Source organism: Balearica regulorum, chromosome 23, assembly GCF_011004875.1.
Source record: "Balearica regulorum gibbericeps isolate bBalReg1 chromosome 23, bBalReg1.pri, whole genome shotgun sequence".
Taxonomy (NCBI): Eukaryota; Metazoa; Chordata; class Aves; order Gruiformes; family Gruidae; genus Balearica; species Balearica regulorum.
In genome coordinates, this window is record NC_046206.1 from 164,365 (window position 1) to 188,191 (window position 23,827).

The 23,827-nt window shown below is 49.7% G+C and overlaps 1 protein-coding gene across 8 annotated transcripts in view; it reads right to left on the reverse strand.

Annotated features, from left to right (window-relative positions):
* GRIK4 (glutamate ionotropic receptor kainate type subunit 4) overlaps positions 1 to 23,827 on the reverse strand; it is a 205,275-nt gene that overhangs the window by 35,501 nt on the left and 145,947 nt on the right. For 6 of the 8 annotated variants that reach the window (XR_012838751.1, XM_075774522.1, XM_075774523.1 and 3 more), the window contains 4 exons: positions 22,624 to 22,677; positions 10,431 to 10,592; positions 3,526 to 3,678; positions 2,180 to 2,284 (listed from right to left, as the gene is read on the reverse strand). Coding sequence is in view for 7 of the 8 variants with exons in the window: in XM_075774522.1 (XP_075630637.1) it covers positions 2,180 to 2,284; positions 3,526 to 3,678; positions 10,431 to 10,592; positions 22,624 to 22,677 (474 nt within the window). In the remaining variant the exon portion in view is untranslated. The remainder of the gene's footprint in view (positions 1 to 2,179; positions 2,285 to 3,525; positions 3,679 to 10,430; positions 10,593 to 22,623; positions 22,678 to 23,827) is intronic. The other 2 variants (XM_075774528.1, XM_075774529.1) reach the window with 1 other exon arrangement.

Consider the following 23,827-nt stretch of genomic DNA (forward strand, 5'->3'; position numbering starts at 1 on the left):
AAAGAGAGAAAGACAGAAACAGGCAGAGACGGTGAGCTTGATTAAAACTAAGGAGGGAATAGAAGTGTTTTAAACAAGAGCCTGAGCAAATCCGTTAATACAAGCCTTGGGAACGAGATTGCTTCCAGGATGTAAAAGTCTGTTCCTTACCCCATCCCCTCACAGCGGGTTTAGTTAAACGATTTCTAACGATTTATTCATTTTTATTACAAGAAGCCAGGCTGGCGAGAAGAAAATAACCATCTATGGCACAGCAGAGTGGCCTTTGGTTTCCCTTTGCAGAGACGGAGAGGGGCAGGCAGGACCAGGCAGGACCCTGCCTGGATTTCACAGCTCGCTCTGGGGATGCCCTTCCCAGCCGGGCAACATCACGAGAAACTCTTGCAGCCTGTGAGGGGCCCTAACACCCCGCTGGGCATCGCTGTCGGCCAGGCAAGACCCCCGAGAAGGGAGAGCAGATGGCAGAAAGGCTGCCGCGGGCACACGGAGCGGTTTTAAGAGGACTAACTCCTCCCTGGCGGGCTTCTGACAGGAGAGGGCTTGCAGCCGCCACAGGCTCTGGGCAGGCAGCTGCGTGCACCGAGGGACTGCCCCGTCCTTCCAGCACCTTGCTACTGCGACTGGAAGTGATTTGTCACCACCGCTCTCTGATGGGAAATTTGAAAAGCTTAGCCTCAGCGCAGGTTTCCTGGGTACCTCTGAAACATGAAGCTGTTTATCTACTGAGCTGTTGCATGCCACAGGTCTAAAAAAGGTTTTCTCCTGTCAGACCGGGTTTGTGGAGAAGAGCTCTGCGGAGCTCTGGGAGAAGCCCTGCTCCGCAAGGACCTGTGCGTTTAATGCGAACTCCCTGCCACACTTAAACACATCAAAACCATAGCTGTCGTGGTGAGGTTTACGGTGTTTGCTTCTTTTGCTCCAGGTGAATGTATGCCCTTAATAATGCGGATGGGCTTGGATCTGTCACTTTTGCTCAGAGTATGATGGGTTTGGGAAACGATTAAAAGGGCATTGGTGCTATGAGAGAGCGTACTGTGGGGAAAATGCCATCCTGATCCCCCGCTCACTCAGCTAAGGGCGGCATCAAAGCCGAGCCGTCACTCGACAGGTAAGAACTGGCAGGCAACGTCCTTGCCAAGGCTAAAATTCACTGCTGCCAGACCAGGAGAGATTTCCTAATGCCAAAACGTTCCAACGGTGTGGGGTAAGATACAATAGCTTTTGTTCTCTGCCAGCGTCCGGGAGAAGTGGCAATCTCTGAGAAAAGGGCAGGTACGGAGCTGTCAGCAGGGAAATAAGACAGATGACAACCCTTTTTCTGAGACTGCCATTGTTTTCCTGAATGAGGTTTGGATTTACCAACAAAACACTAATTCCTTGGGCCTGTGTCACGTAATCTTCAATAGTCTGATATCTGTGGCCCCACACAGTTGTCCTTAGCCTTAGCTGATGCCAGAAAATAACCCTTGGATAGAAAGAAGGTAACAAGGAGAAAAAGGACCAACGCTGTGAGGAATCCGCAGGCACTGAGACAAAAAGCCAATGAGAGTGTGGGCTAAGCAAACCCATTACAGAGGAACAGCAGCATAACCTGAGAGGTAAATTATCTTGCACTTCCTCCTGCACGCCAGGCTGGGGAAGAGACGGGGGGAGCTCCTGACACAGGATCGCCCCCTTTGCTTTCCCTCCCAGAAGGAGTTGTTTAGAAAGCTTCATAGTAAGCTTTTTTCCCCTCTTTCATGGGAAATTCTCCCAATTTTCCCCATACAAATAATTTTGAGTACATGTGTCTCCAAAAGCTTAAGAACAAAAGTGTCTTGCATGTGAGCTTGTATCCGGCACACGCTTTATGCCCTGAATTATTGTCTGCACAGGAGGGTTACTGTGACAGGACAGATATTAGGTCTAACATCACCACCTCAAGGGTCTGATACATTAAGACAAATCTAAATTATCTCAAGACACGTTCCTGATGAAGTGAAACACGGTGTGTTTGCCAACCCAGGCCCAGAGAGAACTACCCTTACATCCACGCCGCGCTTGTCGCTTGCTGAACACCTCATCTTGCGAAGGGGGGAAGGTGTCTGAAACCCCCTTTGGTCCCCGCAGAAGCGGCCTGATCCAGGCTGTGCACAGACCATCCCCGAGCACCGTCCCCAGGCGGCATGGCTGCTCTTACCTGCCGGAAGCCACTGCGCGTGTGCTGCAGGATTTTCAGGGCGTAGTTGGATCGCTGACCTTTGCTGTTGAATTCGATGTGGCCGGTGAGACCTTCCAATTCTACCTGTCCAAGAGAGAATGAGTTACAGCGCCCATCGAGGCGGCTCACCCCACCACCCGCAGCAGAGCCAGGGATGGCGACCACTCGCCCCCACACCGGCCATCTACCCTCCCAGCAGCAACAGCAATGCAATCCTCGTGTCTCGATCCCGATTGCTCTCGGAGTCTGGCCAGGGTAGCACTGAGAGATGTGGAGGGAAGCAGAAGAATCAGCAGTGCGAGGTGCAGGGCTCCTCAGATTTCTTTGCACCATCTGCTTTGGAACAACCCCCTCCGCAGCCCCTCGCCACCTGCCTCCGTCCCAAGGCTGACGCTCGCTGCTCTGCGGCAGGCACGAGCTCTTTGCCATGTCACACCGAATCACTAGCTGGGGATTCCTCCACAAACCATTACGTGCTGTTTCACTGCATCAGCCCGGCGTTTAACACAAGCGCGTGCTGCAACGGAGCCAGGATGAGTGTCCAGCCTCGCTGTGCAAATTAACCACTGCTCACTCGCTGCTGGAGCACCTCTTCAGTAACAAGGGCAAGCTACTGAGCCTCCTAGTAGCAGAGCCAAGGGAAGCTGAAGGGTTTTGTTGTCTCTGAATAAGAGTGAGATTTAAAGGAAGGTTCACATGCATCGGCCAAAGTGATATCAGGTTCGGTTTCACCTGATCCTTCCTTTGAGGGGGGAAAAAAGTCTCATGACCTTTCAAGTTGCACCCCAAACAGCTCCTTCTGCACCGTCAAGCTCAGCTCTGAGGAATCACATTGACAAACTCCAACTATTTCACATGGCTGAAACTTCAGGGTCTGTTCTCATGCCAGAGCTAGGCTCGACCAGTTCCAGCAGTCACACTTTCGGGTTCAAAGGAGCCCAAACGCCTTCACAGGGAAACTCATCTCTTGCCACTGAGCTCTAAGCAATTGTATTGCATGACTTTATATCAACTCAAGTTCACTCAAAACAGAGCTCAAATCACTTAGAAACATTCATACTTTAAAAAAAAAACCCGAAACCCCCACTGAATTCCAGTTTTTCTGCAGCAAAGCCTGAAAAACGGAGAGTTTCATGTCGTTCCAAGGCCAGTGACAAACCAGCCCTCAGATCTCCTCTCTTTTCATTCCCAGTGCTACCTTCAAACAGACCGGCACTCTGTGCTTGAAAACTCTGCCAGTACCAGCATGTACATACAAGTCTTTTGCTTCCGGCAGTGACGAGCGCTAGCTGCTAACAAACCGGCAAGCTTCAGTCCCTTCTCACCATTCTCAGGTAGTTCATCAGGCTGGTGCCGTGCTGCCAGATCTGGGCAGACCCGCAGGACAGGGGCTTCACACCAATCTCCTGGCTCCGGTTCAGCTCCTGCACGGCCGTCACCACAGCGTACACAGCATCGAACAGCAGGGCGGAAGAGAGCTGTGGGGAACAGGAAGAAAAAGATTGAGATGGGAAGACAAAAAAAATCAAGCCTCCTGCTGCACCCTGAGGACCTTGCAGCAAGCAGGGGAGCGCTCTATCCACAAACTCAGCAGGGATCAGAAAGGAGCAAAATCCTTGGCCATCTCTGTGCAGACAGCAAGCCCTGCTTGCCTGCCACTCTGCTCCAGCAACACGCTGCACCCTGTCTGCACCCGTCCAAGGGCAGGGAAACAAAAGCAATGGTATCCCTGAACCGCTGGGCCTGTGTAGGCATCGCTGGGGCAAGCGTTATCCCTTTGCCAGCCCCGCTCCCAGTCTGTTAGGTTTCTCCTTCTCTTTTTGCTTGCTTCCTTACCCTTTATGTCTCTCTGCTTGCTTGTTCCTCAGGGCAGCTAACCCCTTCTAATCAAGCTGTGGGGTTTTTGGTGCTTTGGTGACCCCTGATTAATCTGTTGGCCGGGGGGAACACTTCTGAGAGCACGAGGTTTGTAGGTGGCTGGGCAGAATAAAGATCCTGTGCCTGCACCCACAGAAGGAAAGATGACTGTGCTGCTTCAGCCTTCATTAGGCACCAGAAAGTCTTTTTTTCGACCGCTGCTGTGAAAGGCAGAGCCATGAAAAATGAGTTTTTGATAGATCTGCTTCTCAAACTAAGTCTTGCCTTTCAGACCCCATAGAGACCATCTAGTCCCTTGCTACATCCTCCAGTGTCCTGCTGGGTGTTACCTGCTCTCTAATGGCACTGCTGAAGCAGTGTCCAGAATCACAGAGCTCGTCCCCACTCCTTCTCCTCTTTACTTTGTTTGCCTTTAATCAGATTTCTTTGTCCATCAAGCCTCACAAAAACCTGGGTTTTGCCCATGCACAACCATTTCAATGTTTTTGATCTGGTTAATAACCAGCCATTTGCTCTCTCGCGTTCTCTGTTGTGACTAAGATTTCGCTTTTAATTATTGTCACCTCCTGACTCTGCTGGAATTAAGCTGTTGCAGCTCATTACTATCAAGGCTACATTTTCCTCACGGCTACTTCGAGAGCATCCTCTTACCATCCCAGCTCCCAGCAATGGGTTCAGTCCTGGGGCTCCTTTCCCCACCTTACCCTGTTGGTGACTTAAGGCACTTCAGCAGCATCCACATCCCCTGTTCCTCCCAAAGCCTGATTAGGTTTATTCACTTCTGCCAGTGGTCCTGCCGGGAAAATCTCGCCCAGTTCAATCATCCCAACGAACCTTCGGCTTCAACTGCGTTACTAATTGGAGCAGAGCAAGCCAGACTTAACCCTGCTTGATCTTACTCAGATCAGTGGCGAGACCTCACTGACCACAATGGCCTGGGACTAGGCAGTTAACAAGCAGCACAAAACATTAAAACCTACAAGCCAGCACGAGTTAAAAGGTACGATTCCAGCCTAATGCTAGCAAAAGCCTGACCACTCGCTCTAATGGCACCAGTAACCTCTCACTTTTCCAACTCCTCTCCGCCAGGACAGTCTCACATTTGCTCTAGCGCATCTCTCCTGCACGCACCCGTTTAATCTGCCTCACACAAACAGCATCTGGGGGCTTTCCGGTGAACGTTAGCAACTTGACTGGCACCTGTCAGTCTTGCATGTGACCCTTCTCTCAAGCAACGGGCAGCACCTTTGGTCATATAAGTTGAGAGCTTTCTGCTAATAACAAGGATTGACTGGCTCCAGAGCTATGAAGTTTTATTACAGCTATTTTGCAGGAAGTAAACTAACACCAGAGATGCCGAGCAGTCTGAGGACGCACAAGGAATTGGTGGCAGAGTGGGAAGAGAAATTGGGTATCCTGTTTCCTACCCTGCCTCAGTGATGAGGCATCACAGTTCCCTTTGCAACCGCAGCAAGCCTCTCTCCTGCCCTTCTTCCCTTCTGTTTGCGGGTAAGTTTGCTATGGTTTTTTGCTTAGTATTCATATCCGATTTAAACATGCCCTTCCTGGGAAGCACTGTCCGGAGCTTCTTAAAGCAGCTGATACATGCTTCTCCTTACCTTTCTTTTTTCCCTCCAATATAAGTTCCTTTCCTAATAGGACCTCTCCAGCCTGTCCTGTTCTCGGCCCCTGTTCCAAGAAGCTCTTTAGCATACACTTAGTTTTAACTGTGGACCGAATCCCGTTCAGGTTACAGGATACCATACGCATTTAGCAATTGCCTTCCTGAATCAGGAACCATAAAAATACCAGTTGGCCAAATGAAAATATTATGAGAGAAAACACGACCCCTATGACCCCAAAGTTTCACCATCTCATACCAAATCGGAATATCGGCCCAGCATTTTTAATTGTCTCCTGTTGGGTTTTCATTTCCATTTTCCCTGAGCAGTTAATGATCTCTTATTAGCTGGTGAGCAAGAGACTTGTAGATCTTAGTGAAGCATTTGACATTATTGATTGGAATATTTTACTCCTTAGCCTTGAACAATTTGTTAGGATTTCTGGCAGCCCGCTTATGATTTCAAGCAATTTAGGGACTGGGAAAGGGGTTATGACACACGGCATCAAGTCCTTTTGGCAGGGACAGGGAATCTCTTCCACGCTCTCAGCATCTCTCTTTCCTTTTTTAAAGAAAAATCACAACTTTCCTCAGAAGCACCGCATTTCCATAACCGATGCTGCTGCTTCTCATTTATGCCAGCCATTCCCTGCCTCGCAGGGCTCAAAACCAGGCTCCTGTGCCAGCCTCTCAGCTGTGCGAGCCCCGGAGCCTGGCGCCTGGACACACAGGAGCCTGGCAACACAGCCACATGCACGTAAACAGACCCGTGCCTCTCCTCTTAAACACCTACCTGGATTCCCCTTTCAATATCTCTCGAGGAGCCACCAGGACTCAGACCTAGGGACGTTCGTGGCCTTCACTCTATTCCTTCCTCTGCTCCTCTGGTACCAAAATCCTCACGGCGCTCCACATCTTCCTGTGGTCGCGGCTGTGGGATCGTCCTGCTCCACCGCCACTTGCGACCCTGGCCGTATCTGCCAGCCCGATGCAGCGTGCGCCCTGTTGCCCTACATCACCTCTACTTAATGCAGCAGCTCCTCTGGGTTCTTTGCTCCCTCTGGCTTTCGTAGGTAGGCAAGAGTCTTCTTGCAAGGTTAGCCGGAGGGTTAACACAAGGTCACTGCTTCCAGCTGTCTCCTGCAGCCCAGAGAGTTCAGATGGGGACTGGGTCATTTTAGCACACCCACTCCGCTTCCCTGCGGGCTCGCTCGCGTAAGTTTGTGGTGCGTTAGGGAAGCTGCCTGACTTTGCGCTGGAGAAGATGCAGAGCAGCACGTGGTCTCTCGTGCCTCGGGGCCATCACCTTCAGCAGAGGGGTGGAGAGAGAGCTGAAGGCAGCACCTTTTTAAACTTCCTCCAGGCAGATTCAGCAAGGGGGATCTGTCACTGCTCTCATGTACATCGCCTCAACTTTCTTCATGTCGCATATAAAATCTCTCACGACTTTTATGTTCTCATTTTATACCACAGTTTTGTCACTCTGTCAGAAAAAGCCAATTTGCCTGTTAACAAATTGATTCTCTTCCTTGCGTGCATCATCTGATTTGTGCAGATCCCTGTTGGTTTTGTACCATCTCTGCAATGTAAGAGCTCCGTGACAGGCTGCACGTGAAAGACATGGTAAATTCAGCGGTGGTCCTCCACTTGCAGGTTCACGGGTCGCAGGGGATTTCCCTCTATCTCTAAAGCCTAATTCTTGACAATGAAATCTGCTGATAAAAATTAGCACTCGGTGGATGCCTCATGAGAACAAGGCTCCAGAAAAGGCAGCAGATGGTGGGCTGGGCAGGCGGGCTCGCTGCTCCATTCCCCTCGGCACGCTGGTCAGCTGCACGAGGAGAGGCTGTACCCGAGAGCTAAGGAGGTGTTGCAGGGTACAGCTGTGACACAAAGCCCTGGAAACAACTCACCAACTAGAAAGGGTCAAGAAACTGATCTCCAGCCCTTGTGCACATCAGCTCCACCCGTGTCTCTAGGACAGCTAACGCTATCTGATGCCCTGCGCCTTGGGAGAAGGGGTGATGCCCGAGCTCTACCTTGGTACACTACAGCTCCTTCCTGAATGCAGCATACCTTCCTTCCAACACCTGATCTACAAACCAACAGCAGGTTAAGCATAGTTGAGTGGAAGATCCTACTTGATTTTCTGTTTACGGAAATCTCCCATGTAAAGGCCATGTTTAAAGGTAAATGGTCTCCAGGGAAATACGAACAGGTTTGGCTAGTCTGGGTGTTGCCATGTGGTTTTTTTCTTTTCTTCCTAAAACATTATCATCTGTATCTTTGCCCCCAAACATAACACAGAGAATTAAAACCATTAAAATCCTGTGAAATAGACTTTACAATCTGGATTTTATTCAATGACATAAACACTTAATTACAAACATCTGTTTTAGCCTAAATTCTAATTACCTAATCTAGCCATCTGTAATTTGAATGATTTTCTCTGATTTCCTTTCTTTGCAATGTGATTAATGAGAATGGCGTTAGAGCGAGCAGCTCCCTCCTCCTTCCTCAGATGCGTTCTCAGCTCTAGCAAGAAAACCCCGGGATTTTGCAGCTCACAGGAAACCTCCCTCCTGTCGCTTCCAGCTGTTGAGCTTCCTTTTTCTCTTTTTAGTATGAACTATCCCATGAGATAGCTGCTTCCCAGGACTGAAAGGGGAAGTTCTTACACAGAGAGATGCCCTCTGGGAGATGAGCTCTGCCAAATTGCCAACGGCAGAGACAGTGCATGGCAAAGAGGTACTGGATCTCCCCTGCAGACATGGAAGAGGAAACACATGCCCTGCCTGGGAATATTTCACTTCACCACCTGAGGCAAGGCACTTTTCTCATCACCTGGGACATGGCATATTGGCGATGGAGCCTTGCTACAAACACAGAGCGAACCTTTGCATCATCAGAAATAAATATTTTTTCGGTTAAGACTCCACACTAGGGCTTGGGAGAATTGAACCCATTTTCCAATCATGCTGTAGATTCTCTGACTCTGATATAAGGGGGAAAGTCAGTTCCCTTCCATGCCTCAGTTTCCCATTTGTACCCCAAGAATAACAGTCCCTCCTGAGCAGGTGACCACCACCTAGCACAAGGGGAGCTACCAGCACAGCCAAGAGCAGCCAGACAGCAGGTGCCTGGGAAGGTCCCCTAATGACAGCAGAGCTGGAGCGGTTTAGATCAGGGCAATGCAGCATGGCCGAGCCCCCTCCCTCTAGACACATCCTCAGGAAGAAGCCTGATTGCGCTTTACAAACAAATGAAAGGAGCATCCGGTAATGTAGGTTCAGGCTCCCAAACCGAACAGCTCCCTTCAGCCCTGAACTCCTTCACTCTTGGGGGCGGGGGAAGAAAAAAAAAAAAAAAAAAAAAAAGTGCTGCAATGAGGCATACTCTCGCATCCTTTCACCTACAAATTTTCCTGGTTGCTCAAGAAACACAATGAGATCATGTATTTCCCTATCACACCTGCAACACTTCTGTTCCTACTGTCTTCTGTTTCTACTATTAGAAGAAAATTTATTTTTAATGCCTCCGAACGGTCCCTGCAACTGTCATCCAAACAGGAAGCATCCTGGTAGCAATCTATAGAGATTTAGCAGGGCAGACAGCAAGCTCACTGCAGCCGCCTCCAACCAAAAGGGCTAGGAGGAGGGAGAGCAGAATGGTCCCAGGCACGTACTAACTATGGCCTGAGCTCCATGTCAAGCCAATAGGATGTGGACACAAAGGGCAGAAAGCTCCTTATTTTGCCTGCTTAAGATCACTTTGTAGTGATAATAAGGAGGTTTTCAGCAGCATGCAGCTGCCTCAGCTTGTCAAGGGGGACTCTGAGTTCATTAAAAATGATGCAAAGGGTTCCACTGATGGCATTTTCTCTCTGCCCCCTCCCCCAGCTCCAGCCGCAGCCCCCCACATCCCCGATTTAACAAATCTGCTTTGCAAACCTTTCCAGTTATGAAGAGTCCCTAGGGAAGATTTCAGTGCTGATCTGCACACTCATCAGGGAGATGTTAGAGCACGCAACATAACGCAGCCCCTTGGCATCTGCCTAAGCCCAGCCCTTTCTACGCTATTTGCATCCAGACTCCCGCTTCCTCAAGCCATTTTCCTAGCGGTAAATACACAGGGACAAATTTTCACAAAGGAGACACTGAATCAAGGCTGCATCATCCCCTGCACTCACATACTAGATATAATTCAAATTAAGACCAGGCTTGAATTTAAAGCCGTACAGCCATTCAAGTACAGACAAGCCCTCTAAAGGTCTATACCCACATGGTTCCCCAAGGCCCCTTTGGGCAACCACAGAGTTTCAGGATCGCTTCAGTATTCTCCAGACCAGGATGCTCCCCAGCATGACACCCCAAGTCCTCTCCTGCCTACTTAACTAAGGTGCTCTGTCTGGTTCATTCTTCCATTCCTGGACCACCATCTCCCCAGGACTGACAACCGCGAAAGCCAATCCAAGGTACAGCGGGACGACAGCAGCCTGGTGATGTGCCCGAGCTCTTTCGCCCAGGGGTTATCTGAATTAAATAATTTGTCAATACCACGCACCCAAATATTTGAGACTAGAGTTTCTGCCTCTGCATGGTCTTCACTCACACTGCATTGCCAGCATCTGCTCGGAACCAGTCTGCAGCTCTTTTCACAAGGTCTTCCTGATGGGTTATAGCAGCTCCTGACTCAGGGAGGCTGTGGACGATGGGAATGAATTTTACTTACTGCTGGCCCAGTAAAAGGAGCGTGATCACAGTTCTCCTGCCAGGACTGGTTGAGGCTCTGGACAAACTCTTGGAAGAAAGCATGAGACTGGTTGAAAATGGAAAATCCCAGGATGTTGACTCGGTCGTCCAGCAGGCTGTCCAGGCGCTGGAGAGAAAACTCCTACAGGAACCCAAAACAGAAAACGGAATTAGGGAAGAAAACAGGCACCAAAATCTTCAGAAGCACTCAATACCACTGAAGAGAAGATGGGACCATGCAGCTACAGGGACCTGCACGCTGGAACCTACCACCTCCAAGTTGGAGCTGAAATCCACCCGCTGGCTGGTCAGGAAGAGCCTGGCGCTAACCAGGACCCGACTCAGCAAGCTGTCCATCTCAGGCTTTTAATGGAGATGTCAGCCAAGTTGGCCAAGTTCCACAAAAAGACCAAAATCCCTCCAAAGTGGGTTCTGGGAACTTTTAATTTCTGAGCCGCAGTTCCTGCCAGCCAGCCATTCCTGTGTGTGGTGTTATTCTTTGCGGCTTACAAACCAACTCTTCTGACAGGAGGTTCCCTGTAGCACAGGGGTTACAGCAGAGGCAGGGAGGTAGGTGGTATTTTTCAGATGAAGCTGGTAATCTGCTATAACTGGCCAGAGAAGGTCAGCTCTGTTGTGGAAGGTCCAGATCACAGAGCTCCTTAGCAGATTTATACTTCTCAAGGAACGCTCTCTCCAAGGCACTCCCAGAAAGAGCTCCTTGCTCCGTTCACCATGAAAACATTGCTGTGCACAGGTATTGCTACAGCTGAGAGCCCCAGACAGTGCAAGCACACGGGCAGCGGTTGTCCATCCAAACCCAGGGCAGGAGGGATCCCCAGGCCACCAAGACCACCAGACTGTGGAGACTCATGTCTGGAAAGAAATTAACGTCCTTTTTTTACCATTTTTAGTTTCCTTTGAGAGTGCCCTGAACTGGACCCCAGCCTGGGTGGCAAATATCATCCACTTAGTGAAGTTGCTCTACCACCACCATATCCAAGTCAGCGATACAAAGGTTAAACTGTTAAATTAAATCGGTTCCTCCTCACAGGGCAAATCCTGCCCTGCTCCTTTGTGCCATCGGGTACCAGGAGGAGATGTCAATCACAGGACATCCTCATGGCCCTGTGGAGGGTGGGAAGGTGCTTAGACTGTGGGCTTTGGTGCAGAGCCTATCCTCTTGCATTTCTGAAGAGCAAAATGGTAAGATGTATAAAACGACTGCATAAAAAAAACAAAGCAAAACCGGAGAGCTCTATTTTGCTACTCATGTCAATGGAAGAAGCAGTTACACGACAAAGCCAGCTCCTGGAGATGAGTCCAGCCCTCCTTGTCCTATTAGCAGGAAATAATGGTGCCTTCCTCACTAATTTCTCTTTTGCTAATTGCTAAAATGGAGCGAGAAGGTGGGAGTAATAGTTTCAGAAACTGCTGGATACCCATTCTCTTCCATCACTAATACGAATGTCTTTTGGCTCTGTGGACTATGAGATCTCAGCAAGTCAAGTCATTTTTTATCTTTCCTGCGTATGCGTGCACGTAGCAACAACGTCTGTAAATCTCCGAAACATGGAGTTACAAGACTATTCCAGCACGGCAAACTCCCACAAGAATGTGATCAGACACAGGATTAAGTGCGTTTTGGACACAACCGCATTAACGTTAGGTAACATGAAATTGCCTGTGAACTATTGATTCATTTGAATGATATTATCCTCCTGCCTTCCTGACAGGTTATCCATTTACCCACGGCATCCTGTCAACCCGCACAACGAAGGCAGATGGCTAATGAGGACCTGGGCCCGAGGAGTTCCTGGAGGCAAGCAGAGCAGCAGGAGATATGTCGAGCCCCTACAAAACACAGCCTCCACCCAGCCAGAGCCGGGAGGCAAATTGCAGAAGGCACGACGCACGCAGCTGCCCGGCTGCCCTCTTGGATTCTTTACGGCAGAAGGAAAATGAGATGTTATGTACCAAAACACAGAGTCCAAGGCTTCAGTCTCAGGCCGGACTGCCCCAATCTCAAGGCAGCTGAAATTAGTGCCTTTATTTATTATGTCTTTTCTCCCCTGAAAACACTTCTAAGCTTTTCAGGTTGCTCAGACCCTGGCAGGTTTGTTACGCTCTGCTCCTTAAATGAGCAATGCCTGGGTGAGGGAATGAGCCCCGCCTGTCTCAATTCACATAGGGGAAACTGAGGCAGAGGTGAGATGTGCCCCGACCACGCAGCAGGCGCAAGGCTGAACCCACGAGTACAGTCTGCTCGGGCTGACTGAGCAACGGGGTCAGTCCCAGCCCCCGACTCAGCTCCCTGCGCAGCTTTTGGGACAGATCCCCACCCGCATTCCTGCACCCCACCAAGGATGGAGGCAGCTGCTGGGCTCGCTGACTGACAAAGCGACCGCAGACAGACCTGGACACACTCCCACCGGAGTCAACAATTTGCTCTGGTTCAAATGTTAACAGCAGCTTTTTCCCAGCTCCCATTAGTGGTAGGTGGTCATTGCAAGCTTCGGTCTTTCTCTACAGCCAATGCTCTCCATATCTGTCTTTTTCTAGGCAAGCCTCCAGCTGCAGAAAACCCCATTTCTGTAGCTGTCACGCTCATAAAACATCCACCTCTGTAACACACAGATCACATGGCCTGTACGCGACCCTTTCCCTGCACTGCTCCCCGTCCCTTCCCTCTGCTCCAGCTCCAACTCTCTGCCTTTAAATGTTTTTCCATCAGATGTGCACAAAAGCATTCTGCGGACCCAGGTCAGAAACAAGCAAATGAGCCATGAGCTGCCTATGCAATGAGATGGAGATAAACCGTCCTTGGGGGACACACTTCATTTGCAACGGGATAAGAGATTTGGTGAGGCCAGGCTTGCTACGGAGGGCAAAGGGGTGAGAGCATCCGGATACTCCAGTAGCTGCCAGCTCAGCTTCTGTCCTCATTTGTTTTTTTTTTTCCCTTTCCTACACAGTCATTCACCATGCTTGACGTTTCCAAACCCACATTTTGCAAACACAAGCTCATTTGCCATTCAAGACCTGCACCCCTCAGCTGATTCCCAGAGCTTGACGGCCCATGGGCCACAGCCCCGGTCCTACCTCCTGATGGCAGGGCGATGGCCGAGCCTCTGACGCTGCCTGGCAAGAGGTGAGCGTGGTCAGGAAAAGGCGTTGGGAAACCCTGCTCTTGGAAATGATCTCAGATGGCTCCTCTCACCGCGTGTTTGTGTGCAAGTGTTGACGCGTTCACCTTTTCGAAGGTCAGACTGAGGTAGAGGAATACTGTTCATACTTGAGGAGCAAGTCTCAGACACAGGAGTGGCTCTGCATGCAGGAGCACAGGGATTCAGTGTCAGATCCAAGGATTTCTCACTGAGATGTAACGAAGCTGACTTTTGCCTAAGCTAGGAAAAATTTTAAACAATCCAAGCACAACTACGGTATATATAACTGACCTTGCCTTGACTGCTAGACAAAGCTGATGGGGCTAGTGCTTACACAGAGTAGTTTCACAGCTGCCTCTCCTCGTGTAGTTACTCTTCCTTATCTGCAGTGCTGGCTGGTGCTTTTGCAGGCTAGAAGATAGCTTTCCAAGGCAATAAGAGCAAGGAGCCATTAGGAAAATAACTCACACCTGTCAGCAGATTCTGTTTAATGGGCAACTCCAAGCCCTGGTGCGCCTTGTCCTAGCCTTCTCTGCCTGCACAAATACAGCTTTGTAACCGCGTGCTGTCAGGCAAGATCGGGGTACCCGTTGAACACAAGAGGGTGCAAATCAAAAGAGATGGGTGCAAACAGCATCTCCCCGATTACTTCCTCCTCCACCGCCAATGATTTCCCCCCCACACTCCTTACACTGGAGCAATTGCAATAGTTGACCAGTACTTTGCCCTCCACCTCGGTCCAGCTCCTTTATGCAAAGTAGCACAACCTGAGGTACAGAGAAGACCAAAGATCATGCCAAGGCTAATTTCAGGTACACCGATCCCAGCTGCCTGAATTCTTCCTCCTCTTTCAGTCTGGTTTTTAAAGCACCCACCAAAAGTCAATATTCTGTTTCATGAGATCTCAGAAAAAGTAGGCCCTGAAGGTCTGCAGCCAAAATTAATGAACTTTTACTGAAGAAAAATCCCCAGGCTTTGCTCAAATCACAGCAAATTCTGCAGCAGCACCAGGCAATTACAGCGTAGATTTTCTGACTTCTACTACAGGGCTGCAACCACTAAATATGTGCTGTTAAATAACAACACTTAGCAATTCTATGGCACTCTATATTTTCAAAGTGCTAGGCACACATTAGCTAATTGAATACAAAGGGGTTCCCTGGGAGACAGCACTGGAGGAGTTATTAGAGGATGAAGTCACTCTTGGGTTGCTGTGCTTCGTGCGGCACTCGACCTGCATTCTCGCTTTACAGGAGCAGACAAAACCTATGGAGTGACCCGAACATTTAGATCACTGGGAGAACCTGCCTAATATAAAAGCCACACAGCCAAGCTCTGTAATTCATGATTTTAAAGCCACGAACTTGGATTTTCTGGCGTCGCTAGCTGTGAATTACGATCGGGAGATTTACAGGCTATAGTCTCCATTCCATTAGGAACATAAACCCATAAGGTGGAAGCATATTACTCAGTGCGGGACTCTCGATTCACACGTTTGGATTGCGTGCCAGTTGATCCCAACCAGGACTCGGCCTCCGCAAGCCCTCTCCCACCTCAGCCTGCACCGGTGACGGGGCTCCCGCAACGCGCTGGTGGGTTTCTGATGGAAATCCCGCTCCTGCCCTGCCTATTTCACTACGGCTCTGTAACACAGCAGCAGCAACATGCTGCTCCTCACGTTGTCACAGCACGGTGCCGCGTCCACGTACAAAATCACTGCTGCCTTGCCCCATGAGGACTCGTGCCAGGAAATGATTATATCCACAATACAGAGGAGGAAACTGAGGCACAGAGCAAAAAATAGCAAGCAATTAAAAACCCGACAGCACAATTCAGCCTGATAGAGACCTGGATTAACAACGTGCCTTACGATGCAAAGCATCAAAGCCAGGATTTGTTTTTAAGCATGTAACTAATGAAATACCCTCCCAAACCTGCACCTAAGTAATCTACTCCCAGACTAAAGCAGACCCCACAAATAGTGTCCAGGTCTTCCCTCGCTACCGGCCCCGATCACACTCTCCCTCCCAAGTCTGGGAAGAGGCTGGAGACTTCTGCGTGGAAGGGGCCAGTCAGGCAGGGGATTATTAGTGTCACAACAGGCTGCCTGATAAGCAAATGTTTTTTAAACTGTGTAGCTGTGAACCCTCGAGACTCCCCCGTGCTGCCACGCTGCGGTCTCACTTCAGCGAGTGGCTCCTGGTAATTGCTCACCCCGCAGTGGCGAGACGGCCGGTTTGCTATTCAGTGCTCTGCATCAGCTATTGAACTCCTTCCAGCTTTATCGATTTAGCTGGTGATATTGTTCTGCATCCCATTTGTGTGTGCAGAACCTCGCTCCCTAACTCGATTCTTATCACATTTTTAATAACCTAGATCGCCCGGGAAGCAGGGACACAGCGGCCACTACCTGCACAGTGAAGACAAGCATAAAGTCTAAGGACCTTCCCACACCCTGCTTGACCTCACCCCATCCCAGCCTGCAGAAAGGACCAGGATTTGTTCAGTTCAGCCTGCACCGACACGAAGATGTCCCCATCCCTCCCTCCTCTCTCTTGCTCATACACACGTGGTTATCTTCCTCTCTTAATTACTGCAAGGGCTTTATTGGATTTTTGGATCTGCTGATTAGCAGCCTCCAAAACACCTTCTGATGCTGTCATTGCCCAGTGCTCAGCAGGAAAAACTCCTGGTGCTGTGAGAGCTCAGCAGACTGCACTGACCTCATTCCCCTCGGTCCCAGCCAAGGATCCGGCCCTCTGACGGCAGCGAAGGCTGATTTACACCAGGCACAAGCTTGCTGCGGGTCCAGAACACACTGTACTTACTGTTCCTTCTCTATTTTTATGTGGGATGGGAAGGAGAATACTGGGCCAAGGCTTCCATTTCTCTATTAAGCCCTCGCTCTGGCAAAACTTCCGTTTCAAGACTATGTGGTGCTTAGCAAAGCTGTCACCCTCCAAACACAGAGTTTCAATTCCCATACCGAGATTGCCTGGCAGCTTTCGTGTAAGAGCCAAACCTTCAGCCAGTGCATAGTCAGCACAGCTCTAGTGACTGCACTGCTGACACCACTGGATGCCAAGGTGCATCATTATTCACCCTTTTAGGGTTAACCAGAGGAGGTAAAGTGTCTCAGCTCTTGGTTCTTGGGGCAAACAAAACTCTCCCCAGGCCGTGGGTGTCAGGACGAGTGCACTTAGTCCAAAGATGCAGAAGGTACCATCCTGGTGCTGTCTACTCGGAACAGATTTGGTGCGACTGCTCTGCTCTTACGCCAGGTTTTCACAGTTCAGGCACGAACAACACGTTGAGCCCGGAGCAAGACTTGCTGACAGAGAGGGGAGCAGAAGGACTACTCTTCCTCCAGGGACACCCAAGCAAATGGCTAAAACCGGAATTCCTCACAAGAAACTTGGAAAGACTTTAGGCTCCCGTGTCACTGAGATCGCCTACAGCTCTCTTGCACCGATGGAGATCATTAACAGCGCTAAGAGTACAACAAGGGAGAAAACCATACAAATCAACAAAGGAGACAAAACACAGATTAGAGTGAATGACTCTCCCAGGGTTCCCCTCCTCCGTAACAGAGGCACGCCAGGGACCACCGCCCGAGCATCGCTACCAGCCTCGCGCATGGTTGTGTCATTACTACGTGACTGGGATGTTTGGCTCCTGCAATGGTCAGTTCTTCACAGTCTGGCACCAGCGATCAGTTTCTCCCCTGAGATCATCAGACTGCCTCTGTTAGATGCAGCAGTGGAGAGAATGCCTGCCTTTGCCTCTCTGGATGCTGCTGCCCTCAGGGCTGAGCCGCCGAGTCTGTTAATTATTCCTAAGCTCCTCTAAGAACACATTTATTTATTTACTCAAGTGGACAATATTATGTTAAGTGCTTTATGGTTTTCTTGAAAGACTCAGTTTATTTATAAACTATTGACAGAGTCAATAAGTTTATAATGGGCCACATGTAAAAATCAATTTCTCTGGAAGAAAAAAAAAAGTCATCAGAGCAACAAATTGTGGCCTTTTGAGTAGGTAAGTGGATGTGAGAGATCTACCCCAGGCACTGTTATTTGGCTATTCATGGAGTTAAAGAGGAACTATGATCTCAGTGAACTGAGGGACAATTTAGGGGAAATGTCCATATATAATCTGTTTGCTTTTACAAAGTTGATACATCACAAAAGCATCAGTGTGCCATATGCTAGTAAGGATAGGTCTTTTACCTCCTCATGCAAGGAGAACTATTAAATTTTGGAGGCTGTTCTTCAGACAAGAGCAATTTAGGAAAATACATTGCCCACATCCTTAGCAAAAGCAATTTACTTCAACTTCTCTGCAGGGAGCCTGTTTGAAGAGTGTCCAATCCTCAAAGAGCAAAGAGGTCAAGTGCTAACGTTAGGACCTGAAAAGCACAGCTCTTGGAAAACAAGGGGTAGAAAGTCTGAAAGACAAAATAGGACAAGACACCATGAGGATAAAGAAAAAGAGAGACTTTTCCTCTCATAGCAGAGGGCCTGGGCTGTATCCGAGAGAATGATTTACTCAACAACTGGAAATCAAGCACAGGATAGACTCTGAACAACACATAAAGAAGACCCAAGACAGGTAAGGTAGCACAGGCAGCAAAACGCAGGGAGGTACAGATCACTGCTTCGTCTAAATCCTCCTTTTCTCATGCTAACTAGAATGAGGAGAAATTGCTCTGGCATCCTTGCAAAAACCTGATTTGTTTGCTCTGCTACCACATGCCACTGAAAATATGAACAATAAATCCAGGGAATGATCAGGGCTCTACGAAAAGGTTTGCATCAGTACTGGGAATCCGGAAGGCAGGCTGGACCGCAAGGTAAAATATGTCAAAGCGTAACAAGAGAGCCCGCCTTCTTCGCTTGTGCTCGAGTGCAAGGGAGAGCGAGGGTGCTCGCGGCCGGCGGAGCTGGTGCAGCGGGGTCAAGCACCGCGGCCCAGGCTAGAACTCATACCGTGGAACCAGACACAGAAAGAGAAGGTCACTTCACCAAGAGAAGGTAATTTCACAAAGCAGGACTACAAACCCAAGCTCCACAGTCCCAGCCAAACACTAACCCATAGTGCACTTGCCCTCGGCTTTGCTTTACGTCATTCTCTCTTCCCAACCGATGTTACCGTAATGACAAGCCACTGCTGAAACGTGTGATGTTGTCTGGGTGATTTGGGCACTGTCTTCCCCTCCATTTCCAGCGGGGCATCCAGAGTGACAATTCAGCTTTGAAAACCTCATCCTGTATGAAGACCAACCTCTTTATAAATCACTAACAAAGAAGGAAGCAAAAAACCAAACCAAAACTGATTTATCTGGTCTCTGGAAATTGAATACAGCAGCTGTTTTATCAGCACCAACACCTCTGCACAATATTGTCAGGGAACAAAACTGCATCCAATGAATAGAGCATCTGACTCAAGGCACTAGTAAAACTCCTTTACACCTCCCTTCTTACAGTAATAATTTTAATAGTTTCAATTATTTCTATCTAATCTCCTTGATAAATGTTTTGAAATATAAACCTAGCCTGAGGTCCATACATTATATTAAAAAAAAAAAAAGGGGGGGGGGGAAGAGGAAAAAAAGAGAGGGAAAAAAAAAAAAAAGACAAAACCAACAACAAGCTACACAGAATTAACAAGCTAAAAGAAGTAATTGTAGCATAGGATTCTGGAGACATCCAACACCCCTCCTGCTCTGCGCTGCAGATTTCAAGGATTTCCAGCACTAGGAGGAACATTTTTCCTATGCACAACAGCCTGTTTCCAATGGTCTATTTATACACTGGCATTATTAGCATTATTACTACTACTGCTGTTATTACGGAGCACACCATCGCCCCTTACACAGTCAGAAGCTGCGTGGATACACAGAGACGCTGTGCCCTGCCGGGGAGCGGGGAAGGGACGATGAGCAGCTCTGAGCCCAGCTCAGCACCGCACAAGCCCAGCCACAGGGAGCAGCTGGCCACTGGGTCAACGTTTGCAATTAATCATCAGGAAATTGCAAGCCCCAGAGCAAGGGAGTTTGTCACCGTGTGGAGATGCCACGAAGAAACTGGGGTCAAATGGAGATTTTCTGCAAGGGGACTGAGGACAGAAGGATGCTTAGCTGCCACGAGTACCTCGTACGCAGATGAGGAACTCAGGGAAGGAAAATGCAACAGACGTGCTCTGTTCTGCGAGTTTCATTAGGACTCCTAGAAAATTTGTTGAGCTGCTGTTGCTGACAAAAGAGGTCCCTTGAGCTGGCTGAAGGAGGCTGATAATGAATCCGCATGCAGTAAATTAGCCTGTGGATATTTTTACACCAGGCTGCTCGCCTCGGCTCCGATGGAAACGTATTGGGGGCCGAGGACTTCCTCCTCATTTGCTCCCGCAATCTCCTGCCAAAGGCTGGCATCTGCTTTCACGCGCCGCTCTGCCTCCCCGCTGAACGGCGGGGAGAGCAACGCTGGCGCTATCTGCAGTCATCAGGCTGGCTACGGAGGAGCCGTCACCCCCGAATCGCTCTCCCCACGGACCGGCGCCAGGGGAGTTGCAGCAACTTGCCTTCATCTAACCCTCTGCAGAGAGAAGAGCTGCGAGACACAACTAGCTGTTGGCTGGGATGTGCTTATTAAATAAAATTAATGCTAGAAGACGGAAACAGAATCCCCCTCTAGTGCCGCAGGGCAGGTGTTTAATTCAGCATTTTATCCCCTTTTCTTTTTTTGCCTGAAATATTTTTCCATCTCCAAGCAGCTTAATGCTATACAGACTGTCTATTCCCCTTCTGATGGGTGGTTCTTCCATTTAAAGCCATCTTTTTGCTTGTTCCCCTTGACAGCAGCTCACTATGATTTTATCTTTTCTATTAGGCAGTGATTGCAAAACCTCAGAGGGTTCATTAGGAGCCTGATAATCCCTCCAGATTTATTAGTCTAAATTGCTCACTCCCATCTTTCATCGCCATTTAAATATTACTAATTTCCTTAAACATCTCTTCCATCTGCCCAGGTTTTGCCTGATGTCACCTTTCTTTAACGGTCCCTGCCAAAAATCCAGTTAGTTCTGCTGAGGGCTGGTCTTTTGGGCCAACTGGTAAAATAGCCTGGGTAAACAAATTAATATCCTTTGAGAGTGAATGGCAACTAAATTCATCTCTTTCTCACCTGCCATAACTGCATCACACTAGATGAGTGGGTTTCAAAGACAAATTTCACCTCCCGACCTCAAGCAAACACTTAATCACGCCCACGATCAAAACCAGTCTGCTGGTGGTGGCGGCGGCGGCAGTGGGGAGCTTAATTTTTACAGTTATTTCTGTTGTCTGAGCATCATCCAGGAGCACGGACTCCACTGTGCTGGCGATGTGCAAGTGGAAATCCCTTACTACGTGCGCAGCCCCGGTCCGTGGCGTGCACAGCGACTGTCGGAGCTGGGGAAGGCAAGTGGAACAAGAAACAGCTGTTGGACTGGAGAGCAAGAGGAAAACTACTTGCTGGGAGTGGAGTGGTTTAGCACTGTGAGAGGGATCTGATGGGGACGGCCACTGTCCCTTACCAGCTCCACCAGCAGCTACGCTCTGACTCGGGGCTGGCACTGGGGGTGAGAAACCACGGAGCAGCAGCCACTGAGTGCCCTTCACCCCCCGAGGGCACAGCGCTTCCCTCAGCACCCATCGCTGCCTGATCCCCTCCAGGTACACCCCTTCCTTTCGCTTTCCTGCCCAGCGCCAATTGTTTGCATGGGGATAAACAGGTGCAGCAAAGCTTGCTCTTGCTGGACTGACATCACGCAAGGTTAGGACCTACGTATCACGCGCTAAGCAGGAAACAGAATGCTATTAGTTCAGGTAGGAAGCTTCTGGCTTTTTTTTTTTTCTTTCTCATTTTTCTTTTTTCTGACATCTCCTTTCCCTATCCCTTTTACATTCTCTGTCCCAATTGCTCTCTTGGCTTTCAACCCCTCCATTTCACTCCTTCCCCCTCCTCCTCTCCACTCCAGCTCTCCTGCCTACACATTTGGCTCCATCCGTTCCCGTCTGTCTCCCACCCAAACACAAAGCGTGATTCAGCTCTCGGCTTTCCTGGCACACGCACACCCTGGCATAAATATTAATAGAAATTAGAGAATATGAGTATCATTTGGGGTTGGAAGGCACCTCCGCTTAATCATCCGGCCCATCCTGCCGCACTCAGGTTTCCATCATCCCCACACCAGCATTAATAGGTAGGTATCTGGCCTCCTGGCAGTAGCATTTCCTCCGCGCCACTTGGCAGCCTGTTCAAGAGCCTTGTAGCTGCTGCAGCAAGAGAAGTTTCTCTGATGTTTATTTTGGGTTTCCCCCTGCTGCTGCCTAAGCCCATTACTCCTTGTTTAGCACAGTACTCGGGGATTTAACCGCACGATCCCCCCATTAATGTTATTAGTAGCTATAAAGCCAAATCACCAGGGGCCATGCTGAAGATATACCCCGCTACGCCTCTCAGCATTTACGGTATCATCTTTCCTTTGTCTCGCACAGCTGCTCTGAGAGGCACAGCAGAATAGCGCGGGGCCGCGGTGCCCTCTGCATGCACGCCCCGGCGCAGCTCGCCCTTCTCCCGGCGCAGGGAACGGGCTCGGGGGCTGACACCTCCCGCGTAACCCTCCCGAACCCTCAGTCAGGAGCCACCCGTCCGCTGGTGCCTCCCCCGGACCCGCGCATCTCATCGCACCAGCTCCGGCCACAACGTTTGCAAACCCTGCCTTCGGCAGCTGCACGGGATCAACCGGTGCTGCCGGGCGCCCGTTGGCTTTCGCCTCCTGAAGGCCAGGGCAAGACTTCTCCTGACTGATGCTCAGGTTCACAGGGGGACACCCCTCCTTGCCTCCCTCCCCCTTCTCCACAAAAAGCACGTGGCTCTTCCCAACATTCCCACGGGCCGGGGAGATCAGCTCCCATTAACATGACTCTACACGCACACGGGAGAAAAGCCAAGAAAAACGTCTTACCAGATTAGTGAAGATATACGTGTAATAGGCAGACGCCATTCCCAGTTCAGCTGCCTGTGAAGGAGAGGAAAGGAGATTAGACCAGAGCCCGACAATCTTCAATCTCCATGCCGGCAAGGCAGAGACTGGGCCACGTTTGCTTTTTCATCCTTATCGCTCCGTGCAAGCGTTGCTGTCTTCCTACAGGTGGGGAAGGGTAGGACACAGCAACACAATTTGACCTGTGAAATTAAAGTCTGGGGAACCAATTTTTCAGCAGGACTGAGCCTACCTCCGAGGTCTCCTCTCCGCAACAGCACTGACAAAGCACCTGCTCAGGGGCCGCCTGCCACAGAGAAACCACCCGTGGCTGCACGAGCCGCAGCTCCGGACCCCTGCGATCGTCCCCGCTCCCTCTGCGGCACGGTGCAAGACGACATTCAGGGGTTTCTGCACGTGGCCCCAACCCGCACGTGTATCCAGCCAAGGATAACCCGGAAGGAAGACGCCCATTGGAAGTAAAAGCTTTTGCACCCCCCAACAGCAACGGCCCGTACAGACCCTGGCAAGGGGAGCTGGGGTCCTGCATCCCCAGCGTGTGCCCCTTGGGATGAGGAGCTTCTCGGGCGTGCTGTGTGTTTGGAGGAAAGAGAGGTTGGCTGAGGTTTGCTGCTTTGTAAATGGATGCTGCTTTTCTCCTGTTCAAGTATCAACATCTTTCTGAAGATAATGAGGGCAAGCAGCAATGGAGAGAGCTCGAGGCTTGTCTCCTTGCGCTACGTACACCGTGATGCCGAGAGCCGGGCACAAAAAGCTCTTCTGGAGTTACAGAAAAAGGACAGTCATCCCAGTGGTGGTTTTCCCACATATATCAGTCAGATTTGGGCTTCGGTCCCACAAATTAATTAGCGTGAATGAAACTCAGCTTTTTCTCCAGAATGTAGATAGTGTTGCAATAGCCACAGAAAGAGAAAAAAAGAGGGTAAAACTGTATGGAAATGCAGAGACACACACACACACACAGATTTTTCCATGGGGTGATCTGTTCTAGAGATCAGAGACCAGATCATTGAAGTCCTTTTCCAAAATTCAAAGTTCTCAGTAAACAAGGAGTTGATTTTGGGAAGAGACGCTCCGGAAAGTGGGGGATTAATCTGCAGATCCTCCTGAAAGCCTGTGTTTCACTGCCAAGCACAGCTGGTCTCAAATCATGCTTCCGGACCTT